The sequence below is a fragment of the Peromyscus maniculatus genome, chromosome 22 (assembly GCF_049852395.1).
Source record: "Peromyscus maniculatus bairdii isolate BWxNUB_F1_BW_parent chromosome 22, HU_Pman_BW_mat_3.1, whole genome shotgun sequence".
In the NCBI taxonomy this organism is placed as follows: domain Eukaryota; kingdom Metazoa; phylum Chordata; class Mammalia; order Rodentia; family Cricetidae; genus Peromyscus; species Peromyscus maniculatus.
Window position 1 is genome coordinate 31,361,868 of NC_134873.1, and position 23,575 is coordinate 31,385,442.

Here is a 23,575-nt window from a genome sequence, read left to right on the forward strand (position 1 = left end):
AAAAAAAAAAGAAAATTTAAAAGCATGAAAAAAAAATGGAAGAAAACCAAAGTGAGTGAGGTTATCAAGGACCATTTTTTTTTTTTTTTTTTTTTTTTTTTTTTTTTTTTTTGGTGAACAATGGTAAGCCAGGTCAGAGCTGCTGGAACATTCAAGTTACAGCTTAGTATTCACTTCTGCATTCTCAGCAAGCAGAGCTAAGAAACTCCCTATTGTCTGTCCTGCCCCCCACTCTTCAACCCAGAGCTTTGTCTCCCTTTTCTGTTCTCCGTGTGTGGTGTGTGCGCAATGCATGTGTGTTGCAGACTCATGCAGAAAGCAGAGCAGGACACTGGACGCCTTCCTCTGCCATTGTCCAGGTCATGTCTCTCTCTGAACTAAGAGGTCACTGTGTCAGTGAGGCTGGCCGGCCAGGGAGTTCTTGAGACCTGCCTCTCTCTACCGCCCTAGGGTTACGGGTATACACAGTCATGCTTGGCTTTTCACAGGGGTGCTGGGGATTCAAGTTCAAGTCTTCATGTGTGCAGAGCAAGCACCCTTACCCATGGGTGGCCTCCCTTTCCACCCTGAGGCCACCACAGGAAGCAATAGACACTCTTTCCACCGCTAACCATCCCAGACCCAGCAGGACCCAAGTTCATCTCTTGGCAGTCAAGCATCTCATGTCTTCATTCATTGGTCTTCCCAAGCATGTTATCCTAATTCTCTTTGTTTCATGGCTGGGCAAATAGCCAGCCTTGGGGAAATATGCCCATCTGCTTGTCTCACACTGCCGTAAAGCAAGCTGGCTGTAGCTAGGGGACCATAACTCTATATTCCCTCATCTCCTTTAAGCTTCTGATTTGGGGTTCTGCCCAGCCTTTGATGTGGTTCATAAACAAGTTACACAGAATGTCTCCGATCCAGTCTACTCCCGCCCTCTCACACTGCTCCTCTCTTCATGTCCATGATGCCTCTTCTCCATCTCCACGCTCAGTAGAGGACTTTGTTCACCAAGTCTCTGAGAGCAACGAAGTCACCACAGAGCCTTCCCAGCCTCTGTCGCTCAATCAGAAGCTGAATTGTTAAGATAATGACAAAACCCTCACAAAAGGTATACAAATAAATACTTGTGACTTTGAATTAGGACATGGTTTCCACAGACCACAATTTGCAAACAACAGAAGAAAGATAAAAGGAACTTTATTCAGAAATTTTTGTTGGGTGTTGAGGAGGCTTGGTGGATGTATAAAGAAAGCATGAGGACCTGAGTTCCAATCTCCAGTACCCATGGAGACAGCCAGGTGTGGCTGCACATCTGTAACCCCAGTGTGGGGGTGCACAGGACTGTTTGGGGTTTGCTAACTTAGCTCCAGGGTCAGCGAGAGACCCTGCCTCAAGCCAATAAGGAAGTACAATGGGAACCACTTGGCCGCTGATCTCTGATCACTGATTTCTGTCTTACCTAGTTAGGTCATGACCATGCCTGGCACAAAGCTGGTATCTGGTATCTGTTTGCTTAATGAATAAATTCTTGTCCTGATTTTGCTGAACATTGTAATATTTAATAATTTAATAAATATATATTAATCACTTAACAAATACATATTACTCATTGCCCTAATGCTATATCTTTAATGTACCAATGGCTGGCTGTACTGGCTGGTTTTATGTCAACTTGACACAAGCTAGAATTATCTGGAAGGAGGGAGCCTCAATTGAGAAAATGCCTCTAGCTATAGACATTTTCTCAATTAGTGATCAATGGGGGAGGGCCCTGTCCATGGTGGGTGGGGCCATCCCTAGGCTGGTGGTCCTCGGTTCTGTAAGAAGGTGGCTGAGCAAGCCATGGGGAGCAAGCCAGTAAGCAGCACCCCTCCATGGCCTCTGCATCAGCTCCTGCCTTCAGGTTCCTGCCCTGTATGAGTTCCTGTCCTGACTTCTTCAGTCAACAGTGATGCGGAAGTGTAAGCCACATAAACCCTTTCCTCCCCAACTTGTTTTTGGTCATGGTGTTTTATCACAGCCACAGAAATGCTAGCAGAGACACTGGCAAACACTCTGGGAACACACTTCGATTAATAACCGCAGAGGTCAGGAATGTCAGACTCTCCAAATTCTTAACCCTGTTGCTCACAGCACCTTGTGGCCAACATTTCTAGAGAGCCGCCGGCCACCGTGAAGGTGTCTGAAGTAGAGCGAACCCTCCTGTTCAGTTCCCAGTTCCCTCCCTGCAGTCAGCTCCGATGACCACACAGCTCCTCCCAGTCCTGTTTCTGAGTCGTCCCTGTGCCCTGGTGGTTGGCACAGCATCCCACACGCAGCAGGCTCTCCAGAGAGGCACACGCTGTGGGCCGTTCCACCTGACCCGATGGAAGAAGGCATCCGTTTGGCCAGAGTCCAATGGGAGGAACTCTGTGGACAGAGGCCAAGAACCAAGGGTGGGAAGGAGGTGGCAGGTCCTGTCATCCTTGTCCTTCCATGCCATCGAGGGGGAGGCCACACCCCCTCAGCCCAGCACCTTGGGAGGACAACTCAGGCAGCTCCTGAGGGTACTGGCTAAGGCTCTCTGTGTGTTCATATGCCGCATGCATGTATGGACCCATTTGTGTGGAGGTCCGAGGCCAATGTCAGGTGTTCTCCTTGACTGCTCTCCACCTTACCCTTGAGGTAGTCTCGTGACATCTGGAGCTGGCCAAGGCAGCTGGGCTGACTCCTGTCTCTGCCTTCCCAGGGCTGAGATCACAGGCCTGGGCTGCAGAGCGCAGCTTTTTAAGACGCAGAGCAAGTACGTCACGGACAGAGCCATCTCCCCGGCTCTCTCGGTTTCCTTAGAGAAATTCCTAAGACCCCTTTTAGAGTTGCTGGGATCATCTGCAAGCGTCTTCCTAAGGTAAGCAACTTCTCCCTTTGTTAACTCATTTAGCAGAGTGGCATCCTGGTACATGAATGTGGTCTAGAGACAGCAGATCTCCTTTTAGCACACCATCATTTTTTTTTTTTTTCTGAGACAGGGTTTCTCTGTGTAGCTTTGGAGCCTGTCTTGGAACTTTCTCTGTAGACCAGGCTGGCCTCGAACTCACAGAGATCCGCCTGCCTCTGCCTTCTGAGTGCTGGGATTAAAGGTGTGCGCCACCACTGCCCAGCTTAGGACATCATCATTTTTCAGGAGTATCCTTTTGGCAAACAGGAACTGTGCTAATAGGGAATTTGGGATACAGATGTTAGAAAGAAACCCACATATACCTGTAATCCCAGCACTCAAGAGGCTGGAGGTAGGAGGGTCGTATAGAGTTCAAGACCAGCTAGAGCTACATAGGAGGGAGGGAGGGAGGGAGGGAGGGAGGGAGGGAGGGAGGGAGAGAGAGAGAGAGAGAGAGAGAGAGAGAGAGAGAGAGAGAGAGAGAGAGAGAGAGAGAGAGAGAGATTGAAGTCATGGAACAGCAGCGATTTTTTCTTATTCTTTCCTGGGATGTAGGTAGGTGGCAGGTGGCTGTTCCAAGCCCATCAACAGACAAAACAGATTTCTGTGACCTCGGCGACCGAGGGAGGAAAAGGTGTTCGGGAAGAGGCTGGGCCTGACCTGAAGTCCGATGTCTTCATCTGCAAAGGTATGGAGGGTGTCTGGGGATGTTTTGTTCCCTAGACCTGCCAGGTTGCTAGCTTTCCAGTTATCCCTGCCTCCCCCACACCCACACTCTGCTTTCTCACCCTCCTCCTTCTTCCCAGGGTGCTGGACCAAGACCAGGGCTCCATGGACCAACCTCCAAGATAGGCAGACTCCACTCTGTCTTCCACCTGCCTCTGCTTCCTGGTGAGGCCCTGTGGGGAAACTGTGGAGACTGCATATCCTGGCCCCTTCTCATCTCTTAACCAGACTGCCATGCTTTCATCCAGGCCTGCACAGAAGCCCCTCCTCGGCAAGAATCCTGCCATCTTCTTACCTGCTCTGTTCCCGCTAGGCAGGGATGGGAGAAAGCCACAGTGTGTCTAAGAAGACAGGTGTTCAGGGAATTTACACAGGATAGACCCATGGCTGCCTGGTCCACTGTGGACTGGAGGTCATACACAGTGCGTGTTTTCCAAGTGGAGGGTGGTTAATGAGTGAAGGAAATGTTCCCATCTAGTCACTCGCCCTGTTCGGTGTGGACTCGGCTATCTGGCACTCATCAATTGTTTCTCTCCAACCCAAGAAGGAAAGGCTGAGTGCTCCTGTGGACAACACCTGACCCCCTTGCATCTGAGCCACATTCTCCAAGGACCTTTTCCTGCTGTCCTTTGAGCTGCCCACTCCTGTGGCCACACCCTGTGCCTTGTCACCGGCTGAAACTGCTCCACCTCTGAAATCTTGAATTCCGGGATCCCACTCTCTCACCGCAGCCTGCGGCTCCTCCCACCCCTGGCTTGCCTGCCTCTGCACCTCCCCTTCCCCTACACAGGCCTCTGCATTCTGTCACCTGCTGGTCGTTCCCTTACAGCCGGGGCCTGAGCCCTGGCTGGCCGGACCACCTTCCATGCACACACACCCCTCCTTAGCCACTGCCTCTTCAGCACACAGATTTCACGCATCCACCTCCTCTGCCCGTCACCCCACCTTGGTCCAGCGAGGGCCTCTCATGTAGTGCTCTCCTCCTGCATCTCGGCCAAGCCGGAAAGAGCCACACTGCTGGACCAGCTGGCTCCGCTCTTGGCACAGGACCTCTCCCTAGCTGTCCCTTTCCTTCGGCCACTTGGCTATTCATGCATTCAGCAAATACACGCTGCACACTTGCTTTCGGCCGGCGCCGGGACTGTGGGAACAACAGTGATGGGCCACACAGGCCCTGATCCTGGGTCTAACCTCTTGATGGGAGAGGCAGTAAACAGAGGCAACCCCCATCAGAGAGCAAGATTAAGGGATGTAGTTCAGTGGTTATCATATACATATGAACAACTTAAAAGGAACTTTTAAAAGGGGAGAGGAAGGCTCACAGTTTCAGAGAGATTTAGTCTATGTAGTGCAGAAGGCATGGCGGCATGTCTGGGTGGTAGTGGGAGTCTGGGGTGTGGGGTTCTTCCTTTTTTTCTTACAATTTTGTTTTGTTTTTGTTTTTCTGAGACAGGGTTTCTCTGTGTAGTTTTGGTGCCCTTCCTGGATCTCACTCTGTAGACCAGGCTGGCCTCGAACTCGCAGAGATCCACCTGGCTCTGCCTCCCGAGTGCTGGGATTAAAGGAGTGTGCCACTGCTGCCCGGCTCAATTATTTTTAATTTTTAATGTGTCTGGGAGCTTTGATGTCTGTGAAACATGTGTATGCAGTGCCTGAGAAGACCAGAAGAGGGTGATGGAGTCACAGGTGGTTGTGGGCCATCATGTGGATACTGGGAACCAAACCTGGTCCTCTGCGAGATCAGCAGGTGCTCTTAACCACCAAGCCATCTCTCCAGTCCGCAAGGTTCCTTCATTGTTGAGGACCAGGAGGTTTAAAGAGCTGCCGAGAATCAGGAACAGGTCCTAATGAGAGGCCAGTGCAACTTTTTTTTTTTCTTTTTCTTTTTTTGTTTTTGTTTTTCAAGACAGGGTTTCTCTGTGTAGCTTTGCGCCTTTCCTGGAACTCACTTGGTAGCCCAGGCTGGCCTCGAACTCACAGAGATCCGCCAGGCTCTGCCTCCCGAGTGCTGGGATTAAAGGCGTGCGCCACCACCGCCCAGACAGTGCAACTTTTAAAGCCCAGGCTGCAGTGGTACACCTGTCAGTCAGTCCACACCCCTTCACGGCTTCAAAACCGATGTCACAAGCTAGGGACTGTGTTCAAACCATGGGGCTGTCAGGAAGAACAGTTCTGATTTGAACAGAACCATTTCCGGAACTCCTTCTTGCCTCCTCAGTACTGGGATTACAGGCCTGAGTCATCGTGCCAGGCTGAGGGCCCGGGTTTGATCTTATGGCAACCACAGAACAGTGGCCTCCTGCAACTGTGTGTGTTCTAAAAAACTGGTTTATTTTTTATGTGTTTGAGTGGTCTGTCTACATGCATATATGCATACTGTATGCCTTGTGCCGAAGGAGGCCAAAAGAAGGTGCTGGAAAGCCTGGGACTGGATTTAAGGATAATTGTAAGCCTCCATGGGGGTGCTTAGAGCCTAACCTGGGTCCTTTGCAAGAGCAGCCATGCTCTTGACCACGGAGCCATTTCTCCTCTCCAGCTGTTTTGCTTGAGGCAGGGTCTCAGGGGGGCTGGGCGGGGCTTTCAAGTGTTACAGCAGAGGATGACCTTGAACTCCTAGTCCTCTTGCCTCAGTTTCCTAAGTGCTGATATTACAGACAAGAGCTTTATGCCGGGCCAAAGCCCTGGACTGGAACCCTGCCGTTGCAATAAGCCAACAGCAGAACAGTGGCTTCCTTATTTAAAACATACTTAATGTGGTGTTATTACTACTGTGTGTAAGGATATGTGATGTGTGCGTGTGCTGTGAGTGTAAGGTGGGGCATGCGTGCCACTGTGTGCGTGGAAGTGAGAGGACACATTTTGTAGTCAGTTCACTCTCTACTCTAATGTGGGTTCAAGGGAGTGAGCCCAGGTTGTCAGTCTGGGCTGCAAGTACTTTTACCCACCCAGCCCTCTCATTGGCCTACATTTTTTTCTTATTTTAGCCAACTAAATATTTATGTACAATCTGTTGTGGGTTAGCTTCCTACTTTCCCAATGACTACTTGTGTAGAAGACATTTGCATGTTTTTTATTGGCCATAAACATACTGATTTTTTTCAGATTATTTTATCTTTATTGAGAACCGGGAGTTCTGTTTGGTTTTTGTTTTATAAATTCTATTTATTTTTTTCTTTACAGGCCTGGAGATTGAACCCAAGATCTTATATACTAGGCAAGATTCTGCCACCAATTACAGCCATTTGTAATTTTTTTTTCAATATTAAGGCAGTATCTCCCAAGGTTACCTAGGATGGCCCTGAACTTGTGATAAAAATCAGATTGGCTTCAAACTTGCAATTCTCCTGCTCCAGCCTCTTAAGTAGTTAGGGTTATGGGTCTGTGTCATCAAGGCTGGCTTTTCTTTTCTTTACAACCTCCCCTGCCAACAGGGTTTCTCTGTGTAGCCCTGGCTGTCCTGGAACTCACCTGGTAGTCCAGGCTGACCTTGAACTCAGAGATCTACCTGCCTCTGCCTCCTGAGTGCTGAGATTAAAGGCATGTACCACCATGCCTGGCTTAATTTTATTTTTAATTTTTGTATGCATGTGTGTCTGTGTCGGGGAAATGTGTGCCTGAGATCAGCTGCCCTTGGAGGCCAGAAGAGGGTGTCAGAGCCCCTGGAGCTGGGGTTTGGGTTGTGAACTGCCATCTGTAGTTGCTGGGAACAGAAAAACAGCAAGAGCAAGCACTCTTCACCACTGATTCATCTCACCTAAGTTAGCTATGGACTATCTTCTTGCCTTAGCCTCCCCAGGGCTGGGATTACAGGGCTATGTATACCACATGCCCAACTAGGGCCTCTTCACAGGGCCCAAATACTAGTTTGTTTTTTGCTAGATATGTATTTTGTAAATATTTTCTCCCAGTCTTGATACATCTTTTTCCAATTTTTTATTGACATACGCATCTGTGTGAATGCACGTGTGTGTGCTTGTGCAGGTGGACAGGCCTGTGAGCACACAGAGATCAGAAGGCATTGGACCCCCTGGAACCAGAGTTACAGGTGTTCGCCAGATGCCTGGTTTGTTGTGCGGCTGCGGCTGCTGGGATGGAAACCCTGGTGCTCATATTGTGCGGCTAGTGCTCTTCACCGCCGAGCCGCCAAGTCGCCTCTCCGTGCCCGGGCTTGAGAGACCTGTATTCATTTTCCTAACCAGGCCTGTTCGTGCTCACCGCTAGGATCGCTCTTCGCAGCAGTGGTGATGGGGGAGTGTGTGCCTGCCTGCTGTCATCTCTGTGTCACCGACCACATCACGCAGGAAACGAAGTGTTCTGTGTCTTTCGTCTCTTGTCACAACCTGTTCGCCACGATTAAGCTTAAGTTAAACATTCACAGTGCCATGGTCCAGTTGCTCAGATCTGCCCTCCAGAGCTAAATGGTGACGATGGACCAGTGTCGTGTTCATGACACAGATACGCTGCCAAGCTGTCTACACTTGTTGAAAGCTGACTCTGGGAGCGAGGAGGCCCTCGCTTGTCTCCACCAAAACCCCCTGTCCTGGGCCAGGCCGGTCGCCTGACTCTTTAGGGGGGTAGAAGAGAAAAACACAAACACCTAAAAACACTGCATCAGGCTGAAGAGAGGGCTCGGCCATTAAGAGCAAAAACTGCTCTTGCAGGGGACCTGGGATTGATTCCTAGCACCCATGCTAGGCAGCTTACAACTGTAAGATCCAACGCCTCGAGGCTTCATGGATATCCACATGTACACACCTATAACCAGTCACAACCATAGCTAGAAATAAATAAACACACTATTTTTAAAGACTTCGTATGGCTGAGAACAGCCGCAAGGGGAAGTATTTCCAACAGATGTTACTGTTGTTTAGCTCATGTGCAGTGGGAGAGAGAGGCCCAGAGCTCATCCATGGCGAGTTCAGTGGGACCCTCCAGCTGACTGCCTCAACCTCGCTCCTTGATTTCCGCGGGATGTTCCTAAGCGCACAAACACGTGGGGGGCTCCCCTGACAAGTGAGGGTCTGTTCTCCCAATTGGGCTGCTCCAGTCATCTCTACCGCATGTTCCCGACACCCAACTTGATGACGGTTTCTGTTTATCCGCTGCTTTTGCCTGCTTCGTGCTGTTTGTTCTTTTACTTTCGCTTGCTTTATACTTAATAAACGCATTCAAGCCCCAAGTATGGCTATTCTAGGTCATTTTCTGGATCTAGAGAACAGCCATGACCCTCTGTGGTCAGGCTCTGCAAGTTGCGAGGGCATGAATTCAAATGTGGTCACAGTGCCAGGCACAGCATCACAAAGACTGGGGTTGGGAAAAGCATCATGCGCAGCAGTCTTGTGGGCAGCCTGTAGTCCACAGACGTATTTAATTAGCTTATGCTTGTCTCAGCGAGTATCTAGCCATCTTTAGTCAAAGGATTCTTTCTAAAAACATATCAAAACATTTTAAGATAAAGGAGCGGGGAGACAGATATGTGGGGCCAGAGGACAATTTGAATCAGTTTACTTCTTCCACCTGGGGACCCCAACCGGTTGTCAGGCTTAGCAGCGAGCACCTTTACCCTCTGAGCTATCTCTGGCCCTTGATCAAAGGATTCTACAGCTGAACAGCTCAAACCTGGTGTGGTGGCACATGCTTTTAATCCCAGTACTCAGGAAGCAGAGGCAGGTGGATACTTGTGGGTTCAAGGCCAGCCTGGTCTGAGTGACAGACGCTCTGGAATTAGTGATTTACGACATAAACACATGAATTTTCACAACAGCCAGCTGCAGCAGGAACTGTCACAAGCCTCATTTTTTTTTCAAGGAGGAACCAGAGGCAGGGGGTTAGCTCTCACTATTCACCAGCACAGGTAGAGCCAGCAGTGAAGCGCAAGCAGCACTCGAGCTCAGAAGTCTGGGACTTAGCCTGACTAGCAGGCATGGAACACAGCCTTGCATCTAAGTTCACTGCTACCTGGGGACCGGGTGCCGCCTGGTTAGACAAGACGCAGCCGCAGCGCTGGAGCAGTCACACTCGGAAGGCGGCTGCTGCCTCCCCAGAAGCCTGTGGGGGAAAGTAGGTCAGCCCCTGGGGCTGCGAGTGTGCAGAGACCTTGCTCAGTTCAAGCAAAGCCCGTGTTCTCCTGCGTGCAATTGCTGACTCTTGGTTGTGCTGCTCTGGTCAGAGAGACAAGTGGGTGTGCCTTGAAGCAAGACATCATCTTCATGGAGGTGTGCAGCATCGGCAACAAAGGCTGCAGCGTGTCCAACCCTGAAGGACTCTGGGTCAGGATGACTTTTTCTTCTCTTCTTTTTATGTGTGTGCGCTGGGGATCACACCCATAGCCTTGAGCTTGTGGGCAAGCTCTTTACCACTGGACTACACTCCCAGCAAGGAGTGCTGTGCTGTTTGTGTCTTCCCCAAATTCATATGTTGAAATCATAGGCCTCAAGGTGACGATATGAGGGGGAGGGGTCCTGGAGGGTTGCCAGGAGGCGTTCTGTGGTGTGACAAAACACCCACGAAAGCAACCTGAAAAGAGTACAGGTTTACACTGGTTCATACTTTCCGAGGTGTCGGTCCATGGCTGGCAGGCTGCGTGGGCTTCAGGACTGTGGAACGATTGACCACTATGTGGCAGGAACATGTAGCCCAGGAGAATGTGTGCCTCAAGGCGCCAGGAAGAGAGAGAGAGAGAGAGAAAGAAAGCAGAGGAAGAGGAAGAGAGAGCCTCCAAAGGTATGCCCCTGGACTAAGCAGGCTCCAAGTTAAAATAAAATAATAAAAAAAACTTAGTATTTTATTATTTTGTGTGGGTGAACATGTGTCTAGAGGTCAGAGAACAACTTGCAGGAATCACCACAATGGGTCCTGGGATCGATCTTAGGTCATCTGGCCTGGTACAGGGGCCGCTACCTGTTGGGCCATTTCACTGGCCCAGGCCCCAACTCTTAAGAGCCTATTCAGCTATCTATTGATCAAGTTGGAGTTTATGATTCAGTCACTACTCAATGTTACCATCAGCTGGGGACCAGAGTGTTCAACCAATGAACATTTTAGGGAGTGTGATAGTTCATATTCAAACCATAGGGGGGGGGTGGAATGCTGGGGTTGAGGGTGGAGTCCTTATGAATGTGACTGGTGTTCTTACAAAGTAGGTTTGGGGAAGCCCATTGTCCTTTCTACCAGGTGCCTTACTTAGCAGTGAGAAAACGCTGATGAAGGAAATCAGCTCCTTCCGGAGCCTGAGGGTATCTTGGTCTTAGACTTAATGGCCTTCAGAATTGTGAGAAATTCTTGTTGTTTATAAGCTACCCAGCCTGAGGGGTTTCGTTACAGCAGTCAGAGTGATCAACTGTTTCATTTTGTCAACAAGCATTTACTGAAAGGGTCCTGTAACCAGTACTGGCTCAGACAAGGGCCACAGGGATGTCACTGACTAGAGGTGAGGGAGGTGGTCAGGAACTACAATCCTTGATGCCAATTACCACAGGTTTGTTTCAAAATAGCCAACAATTCAAGGATGGTAAGGTCCCTAGTGGACTGTTCGAACTGGGTGACATACAGAGGGTCGGAGTATTTGATAGTCATATATTACATTTACAGCAGTCTAATGTAACACACAGGTGGGAGAAAGGAGACACAGAGACAAATACATTAAAGCAGAGCCATTCCCCGGATGAATGAAGATTTACAGGGTCTTTAAAAATGACAGTTTTGGGAGCTGGAGAAGTGGCTCAGTGGTTGAGAGCACTGACTGCTCTTCCAGAGGACCCCACGTGGTTTGGTTCCAGCACCTTCACATTACCTGTAACTTCAGCTCCATGGGGTCCAATGCCTTTGGGTAGGCACCTGCGCTCCTGGGCACATTCATACAACACACACAATTAAAAAATAAACAAACAAACAAATAAAAAAATGTGTTTAATTAACTTCAGGTGGACCACCGTCTCACGGAAACTATAGTGTCTGAAGAAACCAGCCAAGTTTAGAAACAAGACACAGCATTACTTTGGGGCGCAATACTATCGACCTCGCAGGGTGTTTTATATAATTGGGCATTTTGCTCATAGAAATGGACCAGTGAGGGGGAAAAAAAAATCCCAAATCTGTTGTTAATAGCATTTACACAACACAGAAAAGTCTTAACAGCAGATCCGCTCTGCCCAGAGAGAAAAAGCAGACAGGAGTGTTGGAGCCCTCTCAAAGCCAACAGGTACTAACTAGTGAGCCGCGGCCCCGAAGACACATGAAGATGAAAACGACCGGCCCTCGGTAGACCCGAGGGACCTTGAGGATGAGAGCTCGCTTGCCTATGTAACCAAGGGATCCCAGGGGGAGCCAGGAGGTTTGGCGGTCGGTGGTTCCTTCCACAGGACTCTGGAGAAAGCGTTACTTAGCCGTCCTCTCTTTGCATAATGTGGTTTAGCGGGAAGAGGACATCGAGAAAGACTGGAGAGGGCCCTGGCTGGCCGTCCCAAGTCCTCAGACCCGGACCACGGAGGCGGCCCGTGCTGAAAGCGCAACGCAATTCCCGTAAATGGGGAGTGCGGTTATGGATGTCACACACTTGTCTCACCTGCCACCAGATTCGAACGCCCTCCCTCCCCTCCTCTCGTGCCTTCTCGTACGAGCTCCCTTTTTCCTTTTAAGGTTCTTCCCGCCCCGTCTCTCCAGACAGACTCAGCTCTCCACCGGCATCTGCGCTCCCCGTCGCCGGGAGCCCGAGCGGGCGCGCACTTCCGGCGCCCGGAAGCGCGTCACCAGCCCGCGCCAGTCCCCGCACGCTGCCCCGGTGCGCCTGGGATTCGGGCGCCGGACGACTGCAGTGGTCGGGGATCTGCGACCGGCTTGCCGGGTCCCGGCTGCTCCGCGCCGCCATGCAGGTCTCGAGCCTCAACGAGGTGAAGATTTACAGCCTCAGCTGCGGCAAGTCCCTCCCCGAGGTGAGTCCTCATCCCACCGTCGCCGTCGCCGCCCCTCTCATGGCCCTAATAGAGCTTTCATTTACCAATGGCTGCCTGCCGCCTGGTTTTATGTCAGCTTCACACAAGCCAGCGTTACCCGAAAGGAGGGGACCTCAGTTGAGAAGATGCCTCCGTAAGATCCAGCTGTAGGGCATTTTCTTAATTAGTGATGGATGGGGGAGGGCACAGCCCACGGTGGGTGGTGCCATCCCTGGGCTGGTGGTCCTGGGTTCTATAAGAAAGCAGGCTGAGCAAGCCATGGGGAGCAAGCCAGTGAGCAGCACCCCTCCATGGCCTCTGCATCAGGTCCTGCCTCCAGGTTCCTGCCCTGTGTGAGTTTCTGCCCTGACTTCCCTCAGTGGTGGACCGTGATGTGGAACTGTAGCAGAAATAAATTCTTTCCTCCTCGAATTGCTCAAATCTCATGGTGTTTTATCACAGTATAGAAACCGCAAGACAGCACTTTTGTTCTGCTTGTATTAGGTTCATGTGAGAACGTGCTGATGTCTAGAAAAGTATTCTCACGTCCTTTAATTAAAACATCATTGCCTGAAATACAGCCAGAGCAATCTAGTCACAGAAAGTAGCAACTCGCTAACTGCTGAGAGAGAAGGGAAAACTCTGGCCCATCCCCAGTCTCTTCAAAGTGCTATCCTGGTGTACACAATGCCTCAGTGTATACTTAAGGTCTTGAGAGGTGAGCCTGCATGTCTAGAGACTTTTTTTTTTTTTCTTTTCTAAGACAGGATTTCTCTGTGTAACAGTCCTAGCTGTCCTGGAATTCTCTTTATAGACCAGGCTGATCTCGAACTCACAGAAATCTGCCTGCCTCTGCTTCCCAAGTGCTGTGATTAAAGGCGTGTGCCACCACCCAGGGTGATTAGTGACTTCTTCTAAAGATTATTCTGGCATCCAGTAAGAATAGTACATTGATTTTGTTTTGCCCTTTTAGAAGTGTTGGCCTTTTTTTTATTATTAAAAAAGATTTATTTATTATGTATACAGAGGAGGATGTCAGATCTCATTACAGATGGTTGTGAGCCACCATGTGGTTCCTGAGAATTGAACTCAGGACCTCTGGAAGAGCAGTCAGTGCTCTTAACCTCTGAGCTATCTCTCCAGTCCCCCAGATTTTGTTTTTTTTTTTTTTTCTTTCATTTCTTTGGGGCTCTTCACTTTGAATCTGTTGACATTTTGAGCTGGACAGTTCCTTGTTGCTGGTGATGTTTTATAGGATGTTTGCAGCATCCCTGGCCCATACCCACTAGATACCAGGATTACATCTACCAGTGTGATGCCAGACTAAATCTTCAAGAATTGCCATCAGCCCTCTGGGGAGCAGAAGCTGCCCCGGTGGAGACCCATCCACTCAGTGTCACTGTAATTGACAAGTGCGTCCTCATTGCTGTTCTTTCCCCTGCTGTCTGTAGAATCAAATCTGCGTTCAGCGAATGAATGTGTCAGTGAAAAACACCACTTCTTATCCAGGGCTGGCTATCAGGCCAGTCGTAGATCCGCTCTTATTCTTCGTAAGAAACGCATTTTGGTTGGCAAAGGGACACATTTATAATCCCATTGTGTGGGAGGCTGAGACGGGAGATTGCGAGTTTGTGTTGAGTCTGGGGTACAGAGCTACAGAGTGTGACTGTCTCAACACACAGAAACATGTACATGTGTACATGGGAAGGGGTGCTTGCTCCATATAGAAACTAAAACCCATCATTGAGAGCTTCTGCTGCTATCTCTTAGCTTAGATGGACTAGTGTTATTCTTTTTTTAAAATGCTTTGTGAAACAGCTGTCCAAGGCTGAGCGGTGGTGGCGCACGCCTTTAATCCCAGCACTCAGGAGGCAGAGGCAGGCGGATCTCTGTGAGTTCGAGGCCAGCCTGGACTACCAAGCGAGTTCCAGGAAAGGCGCAAAGCTACACAGAGAAACCCTGTCTCGAAAAACCAAAAACAAACAAACAAAAAAAAAAAACCCAGCTGTCCAAAAATTTTTGTTGAGTATATGTAAATGTATTTTTAAAAATCCAGAAAATATGCTATCATGGAGTTAAGATTATAGAATAGTCCCACTTTCTGAGCCAGGTAGTGGTGGTACATGCCTTTAATCCCAGCACTCAGGAGGCAGAGGCAGGCAGATCTCTGTGAGTTTGGGGCCAAGCCTGGGCTACAGAGTGAGTTCCAGGACAGGCTCCAAAGCTACACAGAGAAACCCTGTCTCGAAAAACAAAACAACAACAAAACAAAACATAGAATACTCTCACTTTCCGTTTTATTGTTCCTGTAAGCTTGAGTTTTCTAAAATGAAAACAATTCAGGCGTGTTTTACATTGCCGCGTCTGTTTTCTCCTAGTGGCTTTCTGACAGGAAGAAAAGAGCCCTGCAGAAGAAGGATGTCGGTGAGTATTCCTGGTGCTCCTGCTCCTGGTGCTCCTGCTCCAGCTGTCTGCGGCCCACGGGACAGTGTCCTCAGCTGTCTGGCTTTCCAACGTAGGGTATGGGAACCAAGCTTTGCATCCTTCTTTCTTTGCTGTGATTGTCTTGTTGATGGTGTGGACCTCAGTCTCACCCCCCTTTAAGCTAATGAGTTAGCCTCTCCCGGTTTCATGGATGGCATCCAGGCTCCTGGGTCAGAGTCACAGCCTTTGGTACTCATGATGCCGCACAGATGGCCCGAACATCAGCGTGGTTGGGGTTGTCCCACTTGCCCCTTGAGTCCCTTGGGAGGGCTTCAGCATGGCCTGGATGAGGCATGCACACAGTGGGCCTGCGTTTCAGGGAGAAGCCCAGGAGGGAAGCCCACTGTTTGCTAGCAGGCAGTGAACAGGCCTGGCCTTCTGTGACTCCTCCGTCAAAGTTCTCAGCTGCCAGGAACCCTGAGACATGGTCCAGGTGAAAGTGGTTAGATGTTTGCAGGACTTCCACACGAGACGAGATGCGCAGGGACACGAGGGCCAAGGGGACGGCCTTTCCCACAGGTCCGTGACTGCGTTCTTCCTAGTTAGTGTGTCAGAACCTTTATGTAGCTGACTCTCAGTTTTGCAACAGAGAGACAAGAAACTTTGGCTTGTCAAGACAGGGTTTCTCTGTGTAGCTTTGGAGCGTGTCCTAGAACTCACTTTGTAGACATTGCTGACCTCGAACTCACAGAGATCCGCCTGCCTCTGCCTCCTGAGTGCTGGATTAAAGGCGTGCACCACCACTGCCCGTCAATTAACTTTTTTTTTTAATGAACAAGAGAACTTCAGGTATATAATATCTGAATGTAGTCAATGAGATTGGTTTGTTACTTAACTGACCTTGATAAATTTGTTTCCATTAAATGTTTTCCAGTTGAGGTGCCGTAGATGAGAGGAAACTTATCTTCCTGTAGATTTCATTTAACTGAGTCTCTAAAAATTGAACACTAGCTGGCTGATTGAGATCTTTTGGCAAGCTTCTTGGAAAAATAGACTTTGTATAGTACTAAAGTCAGGTAGAAAGTGGGATTGAGATACATATATATATATCCCCGGAGCTGAGGACCGAGGATTTGACCCAGGGCCCTGCGCTTGCTAGGCAAGTGCTCTACCACTGAGCTAAATCCCCAACCCCGAAAGTTGGATTTTTAACTCAGAAGGAAACAAACGCTGTTTAGAGCTTACAGATTCAAGTTTTATCTGGTTCCCCACCACCCCATCCCCCTCTCTTCTACCTTCCAGTGTGCTCATGTAACAAAATGGATTCAGATTATTTATGGGAAGAATCTGTTTTCTGACCTGCTCAGGACTAATGGGTGTCTAGCAATTCAAGTGGTTCAGTCTTTGATTTTCTTTTGTTCTTTGGTGCCAGGGATCGAACCCAGGGCCTCACACATGCTAAGCCTGCTCTCTGCCACTGAGCCACCCCAGGCCTTCTCTAATCTTAATATTTGGGCTTTGTAAACAAAGCATAAGCACGTCAGAGATAAGCAGTCCTCCCAGTAGTCACGTTTATATGGCAACTGGTCAGAACTCCTGGTAGAAAACATGGTTGGTTGTTTTTCCATGAGAGTAGGTGTTAGTGCTTTGATCCACAGAGGCTGGGCTAGCTCTTCTCTAGCCTGGGGCATCTTGACTAGAGAGGGCAGGAGCTAACAGGCAAGCATCAGCATCAGCTCTAGGATAATTTCTTTCTTCTTCTTCTTTTCTTTTTTTGTTTTTTTGTATTTTGAGACAGGGTTTCTCTGTGTAACAGCCTTGGCTGTCCTGGAACTCGATCTGTAGACCAGGCTGGAACTCAGAGATCCGCCTGCCTTTGCCTCTGCCTCCCAAGTGCTGGGATTAAAGGCGTGCGCCATTCTACACCCAACTTTCTATGCTAATTTCTTATATAAGCCTCAGGTTTTGGAACCTTAGGCTTAGAGATATTTAGGTAAAAACACTCTGATTTTTGTTGCAGCTGTGATTAATGATGGTTTAGTGTTTTCTCTGTTCCTCCTTGATCTGGGTCTTAAAACTGTGCTGATTCCTGTGGTCGTTTTCATTTCAGTTAAAGAAGATGCCCTTTCTTTCTAAAAAGTGAAAAACAAAAAACAAAACAAAACCAAAAAACTATGCTAGTTTTCCATTATTATCCCAGAGTACCTGAGGCCGACAGCTCAGAACAAGGAGAGGTCTGGAGCTTTCTATCCATGTGCCGCTGGTTTTTTTTTTTTTTTTTTGGGGGGGGGGCTGCAGTGAGGCAGCACACGGTGGTGGAAGGGACTCCTCACTAAACAGGAAGCAGGAGGAGACGGAGCCAACGAGTGTCCTGTCCTCTCCTTTGAGGGCATGACTCCAGCGACTAAGACCTCACTGCGTCCATGGCTCAAAAGTTTAACCACCTCCCAATTAAACCGTGAACCTGGGAACCAGACCTCGGCGAGCTTGGGCCTTTGGCGGCATTTCAGGTCCAGACTTAGCAGGGAGGAGCTGAGAAGGAAGCGGGGTGGGCCGTGCTGGGGTCGTTCTCCCGGCCGGGAGCCTTCGGGTTGTGTGCTGCTGCTTGCGTAGCTGAGCCTCCCTGGCATGCCCTGCCCTCCCCTGATGCCCACGCTGAACTCGTTTTTCCCCTTCTCTCTTTGTAGATGTCCGGAGGAGAATCGAACTTATTCAGGATTTTGAAATGCCTACTGTGTGTACCACTATCAAGGTGTCAAAAGATGGGCAGTATATTTTAGCAACAGGTAAGCATCTTTGTGGGTTCAGTTTGAACGTGCTCCATAACAGGAAGTGCTCTGGTGAGAAGGGTTACTCTCCTTCTTTGCCCCAATGTTCCATCGTAAACATTTCAGACACAAAGAAATGCTTAAATGAGCACCTATTTAACTGCGACCTAGATCCTGCCGTGAATAGTTTACTGTGTTTATCTATCAATATATATATATTTTTTAAATGAGTTTTCAGAGTGGGTCACAGATTGCAGCTTTTTTATTTTTATGTTTTGGTTTTTGATTTTGGGGCTCTCTATATATCCTAGTCTGGCCTCAGACTCACAGTCTTCCGCCTCCCCTCAATTTCCGGGTGCTGAGACACAGGCCTGTGCCCTCACACCAGGCTTTGCTCCCTTTGAACGGCTTCATACACACCAGCCAGGCCCGTTGTGCTGTGTTTAATGGCTCGCTCAGCACCCGCGCTAGCCACGTCTGTAAGCCTCTGGGTTTTCTCAATTTATTATTTTTATTTTTTGTGTATGAGTGTTTTGCCTGTATGTGCATAAGTGTGTACACCTTCTGCCCTGGAAGCCAAAAGAGGGCTTTGGATCCCAGAACTGGAGTTATGCGTAGTAGTGATCCATCATGTGAGGGCTGAGAACCGAACCGTGGTCCTTTGGAAGAGCAGCCAGTCTCTTAACTGTGAGCTTATGTTTTGAGAAACTAGTCAGGAGGGTTGAGAAGATCTGCGCTGTTTGGACAGAGTTATTGAGGGATAGAAGGGGCTCAGACCTTTAGTTTAGGTCTCGGTCTTCTGGGTCTCGAGACACTAGAAGATGTGGCCAGTGCTCTGGGGTGTAGAGTTAGTGAGAGGGGGGGGTTTTGTTTTGTTTTCTTTGACAGATTCTCACTCTGTAGCCCAGACTGGCTTCAAACTCACAGAGAACTACTCGCTGCTGCCTCCCAAGTGCCGGGATTAAAGGTGTGCCTCATGTTTCCTGGGTGGGTTTGCCACTCTGTCTAAGCATTGATCTGTCAGTGGAGCTCATTTGTGTGACAGAGTTGCAGGGGACGTATTCCCACCGCTGGTACGCTTGTGGCCGGCCTTCTGTAGTCCCAATTTGTGTAAGTTGAAGTTCAGTTTCAAAGTGATTTTCCATCCCGTACCTTACAGGTACTGGAAATTATCGGGCAGGTTCTATCAGTTTGTTTATGAGTGATCTAACTTTGACCGGCACAAATATTAGGCATCTTTTTCGTCTTTTGTATTCTCATGGCAAGTGTTGGATTGTTTCTGTCTACTTTTACTGGGTTATTGTGAGTCTTCTTAGGTACTGTACTTCGTCCTCTGTGGCTTGCTAGTTTTCCATGTTGTCCCCTTCGGGATGCTTGTGTGGGGCTGCTGTTAAAGCCCTTTCTTTGATTTGTGAGAGCCACCTCACCTCAGGCAGAAAGGACACGCAGCAGTTCTGTGGGGTGTGACTATGAAAAGTGTATCCTTAGGTTTTACATCATGTTAATTTTTTTTTATAGGAACTTATAAACCTCGGGTTCGGTGTTATGATACCTATCAGTTATCCTTGAAGTTTGAAAGGTGCTTGGATTCGGAAGGTAAGAGGCTAACTGTGAACTCATAAGCAGCTTTTTGAAATGGGAGTGGGTGTGTAGTAGGTTTTGGTTGCTGGAGATGAAGTAGTTAAATATGATGCTGCACTTACCAGGCTGTAGCCCACACTGGCTGGGCCCTCGGCTCTGCACAAGCCTACTCTCAGTGGGTGGGCCAGGTGGGCTCTTTAAGCTCTTCAAAAGTCTACTTCCAGACTCACTCAGCTTGTAGTGGCTGTGGAACTGGATGGTGGGGTCTCCTTGCTGGTTCTCAGCCAGGCTCCATTTGGTTTAGAGAGGCTGCCAGTTCTCTGCTCTAGCTGGAGACATCTTTTAGATCTTCCTTTTTATCCTCATTATTTTATCTTATGTGTATGGGTCTGCCTGCATATTTATCTGTGCACCATGCCTGTGCCTGATACCATAGAAGGCCAGAAGAGGGCATCTGATCTACTGGGACTGGAGTTAAAGATGGCTGTACCCTGCATGTGGGTGCTGGGACTGGAGTTATAGATGGCTGGGAGCTGCGTGTGGGTGCTGGGACTTGGATCTGGCTTCTTTGGAAGAGTAACAAGTGCTCTATGGATAGGAAGCCCTATCCCTGGCCCTGAGAGGCCTCTTCTGTTGAGAGTCATGTGATGAGACAGATGTTCCCCGTTGCCGTACTGCATAGCGTCATCCCCGCGAGCAGTGTCTCAGTGACTCTCAGGCTCCACCCGTGCCCTCAGCAGGGGACACTGCACCCTGAAAAGGTCACAGGGTCATTGCAGAGTTCCTTCTAACTCAGCAAGCAAGTTAGAATGGCACAGTTCTACTTTAATAGGATCAAGGGGAATGACGCTAACGGATACAGTGTTGTGTAGAATTATCAGATCATCTAGTCACCACACTAACAGATGCAGTGTTGTGTAGAATTCCCAGATCATCTAGTCACCACACTGATGGATGCAGTGTTGTGTAGAATTCCCAGATCATCTAGTCACCACACTGATGGATGCAATGTTGTGTAGAATTCCCAGATCATCTAGTCACCACACTAACGGATGCAGTGTTGTGTAGAATTCCCAGATCATCTAGTCACCACACTAACGGGTACAGTGTTGTGTAGAATTCCCAGATCATCTAGTCACCACACTAACGGATGCAGTGTTGTGTAGAATTCCCAGATCATCTAGTCACCACACTAACCAGTACAGTGTTGTAGAATTCCCAGATCATCTAGTCACCACACTAACGGATGCAGTGTTGTGTAGAATTACCAGCAGATAATCCTAGTCCACCATTTTCATCTGGAGAACAGTAGGAACTTTGTGTGCCATTCATAACTGTTTATTTTTGTTTGGAGGTAAACTTTGTATAAGCAAAAGCTACTGTTGCCTCTTTTTCTTTTTGTTTTGAGACATGTCTTCTCCCTGCAGCCATGGCTGATTGGGAACTTTTTATGTAGACCAGGCTGGCCTCAAACTCACAGAGATCCTCCTCCTTCTTCTGCTTCCCAAGGCATGAACCAGCATATGACTTCCTAGCCTGGTATTCTTTTTTAAAGTAGTGTTCTAAAGGATGCTCTTTCATTTATATTTGAAAGTCTGAAAAACTATTTAGAACGTCTCAGCAAGGCAGTGGCAAAATTTTTTAGGATCATAGTTTGTAAATTTTCTTTAGGCCTATAAAAAAATCTAGTGGGAATTTTCTTCTTTTAATATATTTGTGTAAAGTTACTCACAGTTAAAACCAGTTAGAATCCTCACAAGAAGCTTGTGTTTTTGTTAGAACACCGGTTGATAATTGTGATTTCTTTTTTCTGTTATTTTTCAGTTGTCACCTTTGAGATTTTATCTGATGACTATTCAAAGGTATTTACTTTCTATTCTTATTTGTATGTCTGTGTGTCTATGTGAATGTGTACCACGTGTGTGCAGTTGCCCTTGGATGCCAGGAGAGGGCATCAGATCCCCGGGTGGTTGTGAGCTGCCATGTGAGTGCTGGCATCTGAACCCAGGTCCTCTGCAAGAGCAGCAAGTGCTCTTAACTGCTGAGCTGTCGCTCCAGCCCTGGAACTTACTTTTCTAACAAATATTTCTGTTATTGTCCCAGTGTTGAATTAAAAACCACTGTGTAGTAATAGATAATTTATCATTTTATATTGATTTTTGGTCAGGTGCTTGTATGATGTGTAGTATCCTTTAAAACAGCATTGGAGAGAGAGCCTTCGATCAACTAATGTAGTTGGTTCTCAGCACCACCGGGCCTCGCCTTTTTTCTAAGGAACTGGTAACAGTTGCCCTTTGCCAGGCGCCAAATGGTCTCCATCTGTGGTTCTGATAATTGACGTTAGCCTAGGCATGTTTGCCAGCTTGCCTTCACCTCCTTATTTATACAAGATAAGGAAGCCATCGGGTTTTTCAGGTCTCATAACTCAGCGATAGCTTGTGGTGTGCTCTGGTACAGTTCTGAGTGCAGTTGAATAGACGTCTTCTCCCCTTTTCCTATTGCCATTTCTCCGTCTTCTGGTTCTTTTTTTTTTTTTTCCTCCCGAGTGCTGGGATTAAAGGCGTGCGCCACCACCGCCCGGCGATTCTTTCAATTCTTATGGTCATTTCAGTACTTATAAATTGTCAGGGAAGCCCTTACTTAATTTAAAATGGAAATGATATAAAGTGCCATGGTGCCCTTTAGTTATTCACCAGTTAAAACCAATTCAACAGATCACACAGTAACTTTTTTTAAATGTCAGATGTCATCTTGGAAGAGTTGAACTCACAGTTGAATTTCATGGCTTTTCCCTCTGGCTCAGTTCCTCCCACTCTGAGGGACAGATTTCCTGTCGGCTGCAGTAGCCGTTATTCCTGGCTTTGAGTATGGCAAGTCTATAACTTATTTTCTCTGTTATTGACAGATTTGCATTTGAACACTGTGCAAACTTCTCAGACACGCTCTGTAGTGTGCTGAGTGTGTGCACACAGGTCTGTGTGTGCGTACAGAGTGTGAGCAGGGGAGAGGTGAGAGTGTTTCTTGCTTGGTAGTTTTAGTGACGCTGAAAGTTAAGCGAACGAACTTTGATTGTTTTCTTTTCAGATCGTCTTCTTGCATAACGACAGATACATTGAATTTCACTCACAATCCGGTTTTTACTACAAAACCAGAATTCCTAAGTTCGGCAGAGACTTCTCTTACCACTACCCGTCCTGCGACTTGTACTTCGTTGGTGCGAGGTATCAGTCAGTAGTTTCCTCCTTCCCACCTCCCCACAGCTACCTTCACTCAGATTGTTTGCAGCCTTTGTCTCCTTAAGTGTCCTTAATAGAGAAGGTGATGCGTCATTACTGTGAAAGGGGATCGGTCTTAGAGAAAAAGCCCAGCAGTCTGCGTGTTGATGCATAGTCTTCAGTAGGTGGAATCACTGTAATGCTTTAGCACTGCTGCTCTACTGAGATCCTTTTAAAGACCTGACGTGAAAATATGCACGTGTCGGGTGTTTTAGCTGGAGCCCACACAAGTCTCACAGGGTGGCCCCGTTGCTGGAGTTTACAAGACACCGCTGTTTATTTTTTCTTGTGACCTCCTGAGTTTATAGTTCCTGCTCTAAGCTTGTCCAGTGTTTTGTCGTGAATGTCATGTATAGTTGTGGACTTGTTTAGGGGCTGGGGACGTGGGTCAGTGAGTAAAGTCCTTTCTGTGCAAGCGTGGGGAGCTGAGTGCAGGTCCCAAGTGTGACACGAAAACCAGGCATGGCAGGGCAGGCCGGCAACCCCCGTGCTGAGCTGTGGAGGAAGAGCCCCTGGAGCTGGACTGGCAGATGGTGGTGAACGGTCCGGAGGGGGCGGGGAACTGAACTTGGGTTCCTGCACGTCTCAGCTCTTAACTACCAGGACTTGGCAAATTCTTGAACAAAGTGAATCTGTTCAGAATAAGTTGTTTATCAGCTTTTCAGAGAGAAGTGTTGGCTCACGGGTGACAGCTTTGCATGTGCTTCTGAAGTTCGTATTTACTCACAGGGAAACGCCGCGTGTAGTTCACCAGATTCTCTGTTCCTTGCAGCTCTGAAGTGTATAGATTAAACTTAGAACAAGGGCGGTACCTGAACCCTCTGCAAACGGACGCCGCGTGAGTACTTCAGCCCTACGGCTGCATTGACTTTGTCCAGGAGATGGCGCCAGAGACTCATGCCATCAGATGACCTAGTTACACTCACAGCCCACAACCTGGGCCCCAGTTGATAGGGTATCATTAACAAC

At 48.4% G+C, this 23,575-nt stretch overlaps 1 protein-coding gene and 1 long non-coding RNA gene across 3 annotated transcripts in view; both read left to right on the forward strand.

Moving 5' to 3' along the window:
• The first annotated feature begins 2,256 nt into the window (after window positions 1-2,256).
• On the forward strand, window positions 2,257-7,821 carry LOC143270058 (uncharacterized). Its single transcript, XR_013046931.1, has 3 exons — window positions 2,257-2,872; window positions 3,458-3,590; window positions 3,709-7,821. It is a non-coding gene; the product is annotated as an uncharacterized LOC143270058 (long non-coding RNA).
• A 4,569-nt stretch (window positions 7,822-12,390) lies between these two features.
• Window positions 12,391-23,575, forward strand: part of Nol10 (nucleolar protein 10) — an 84,739-nt gene continuing 73,554 nt past the window's right edge. The window contains exons 1-7 of one of the 2 annotated variants that reach the window (XM_006976609.4): window positions 12,391-12,558; window positions 14,937-14,982; window positions 17,670-17,768; window positions 19,269-19,346; window positions 21,156-21,193; window positions 22,416-22,552; window positions 23,379-23,444. In XM_006976609.4, the coding sequence (XP_006976671.1) occupies window positions 12,493-12,558; window positions 14,937-14,982; window positions 17,670-17,768; window positions 19,269-19,346; window positions 21,156-21,193; window positions 22,416-22,552; window positions 23,379-23,444 (530 nt within the window). In that variant the 5' untranslated portion in view covers window positions 12,391-12,492. Of the gene's footprint in view, window positions 12,559-14,936; window positions 15,079-17,669; window positions 17,769-19,268; window positions 19,347-21,155; window positions 21,194-22,415; window positions 22,553-23,378; window positions 23,445-23,575 lie in introns of those variants that run through there. The other variant, XM_042266842.2, reaches the window with a different exon arrangement.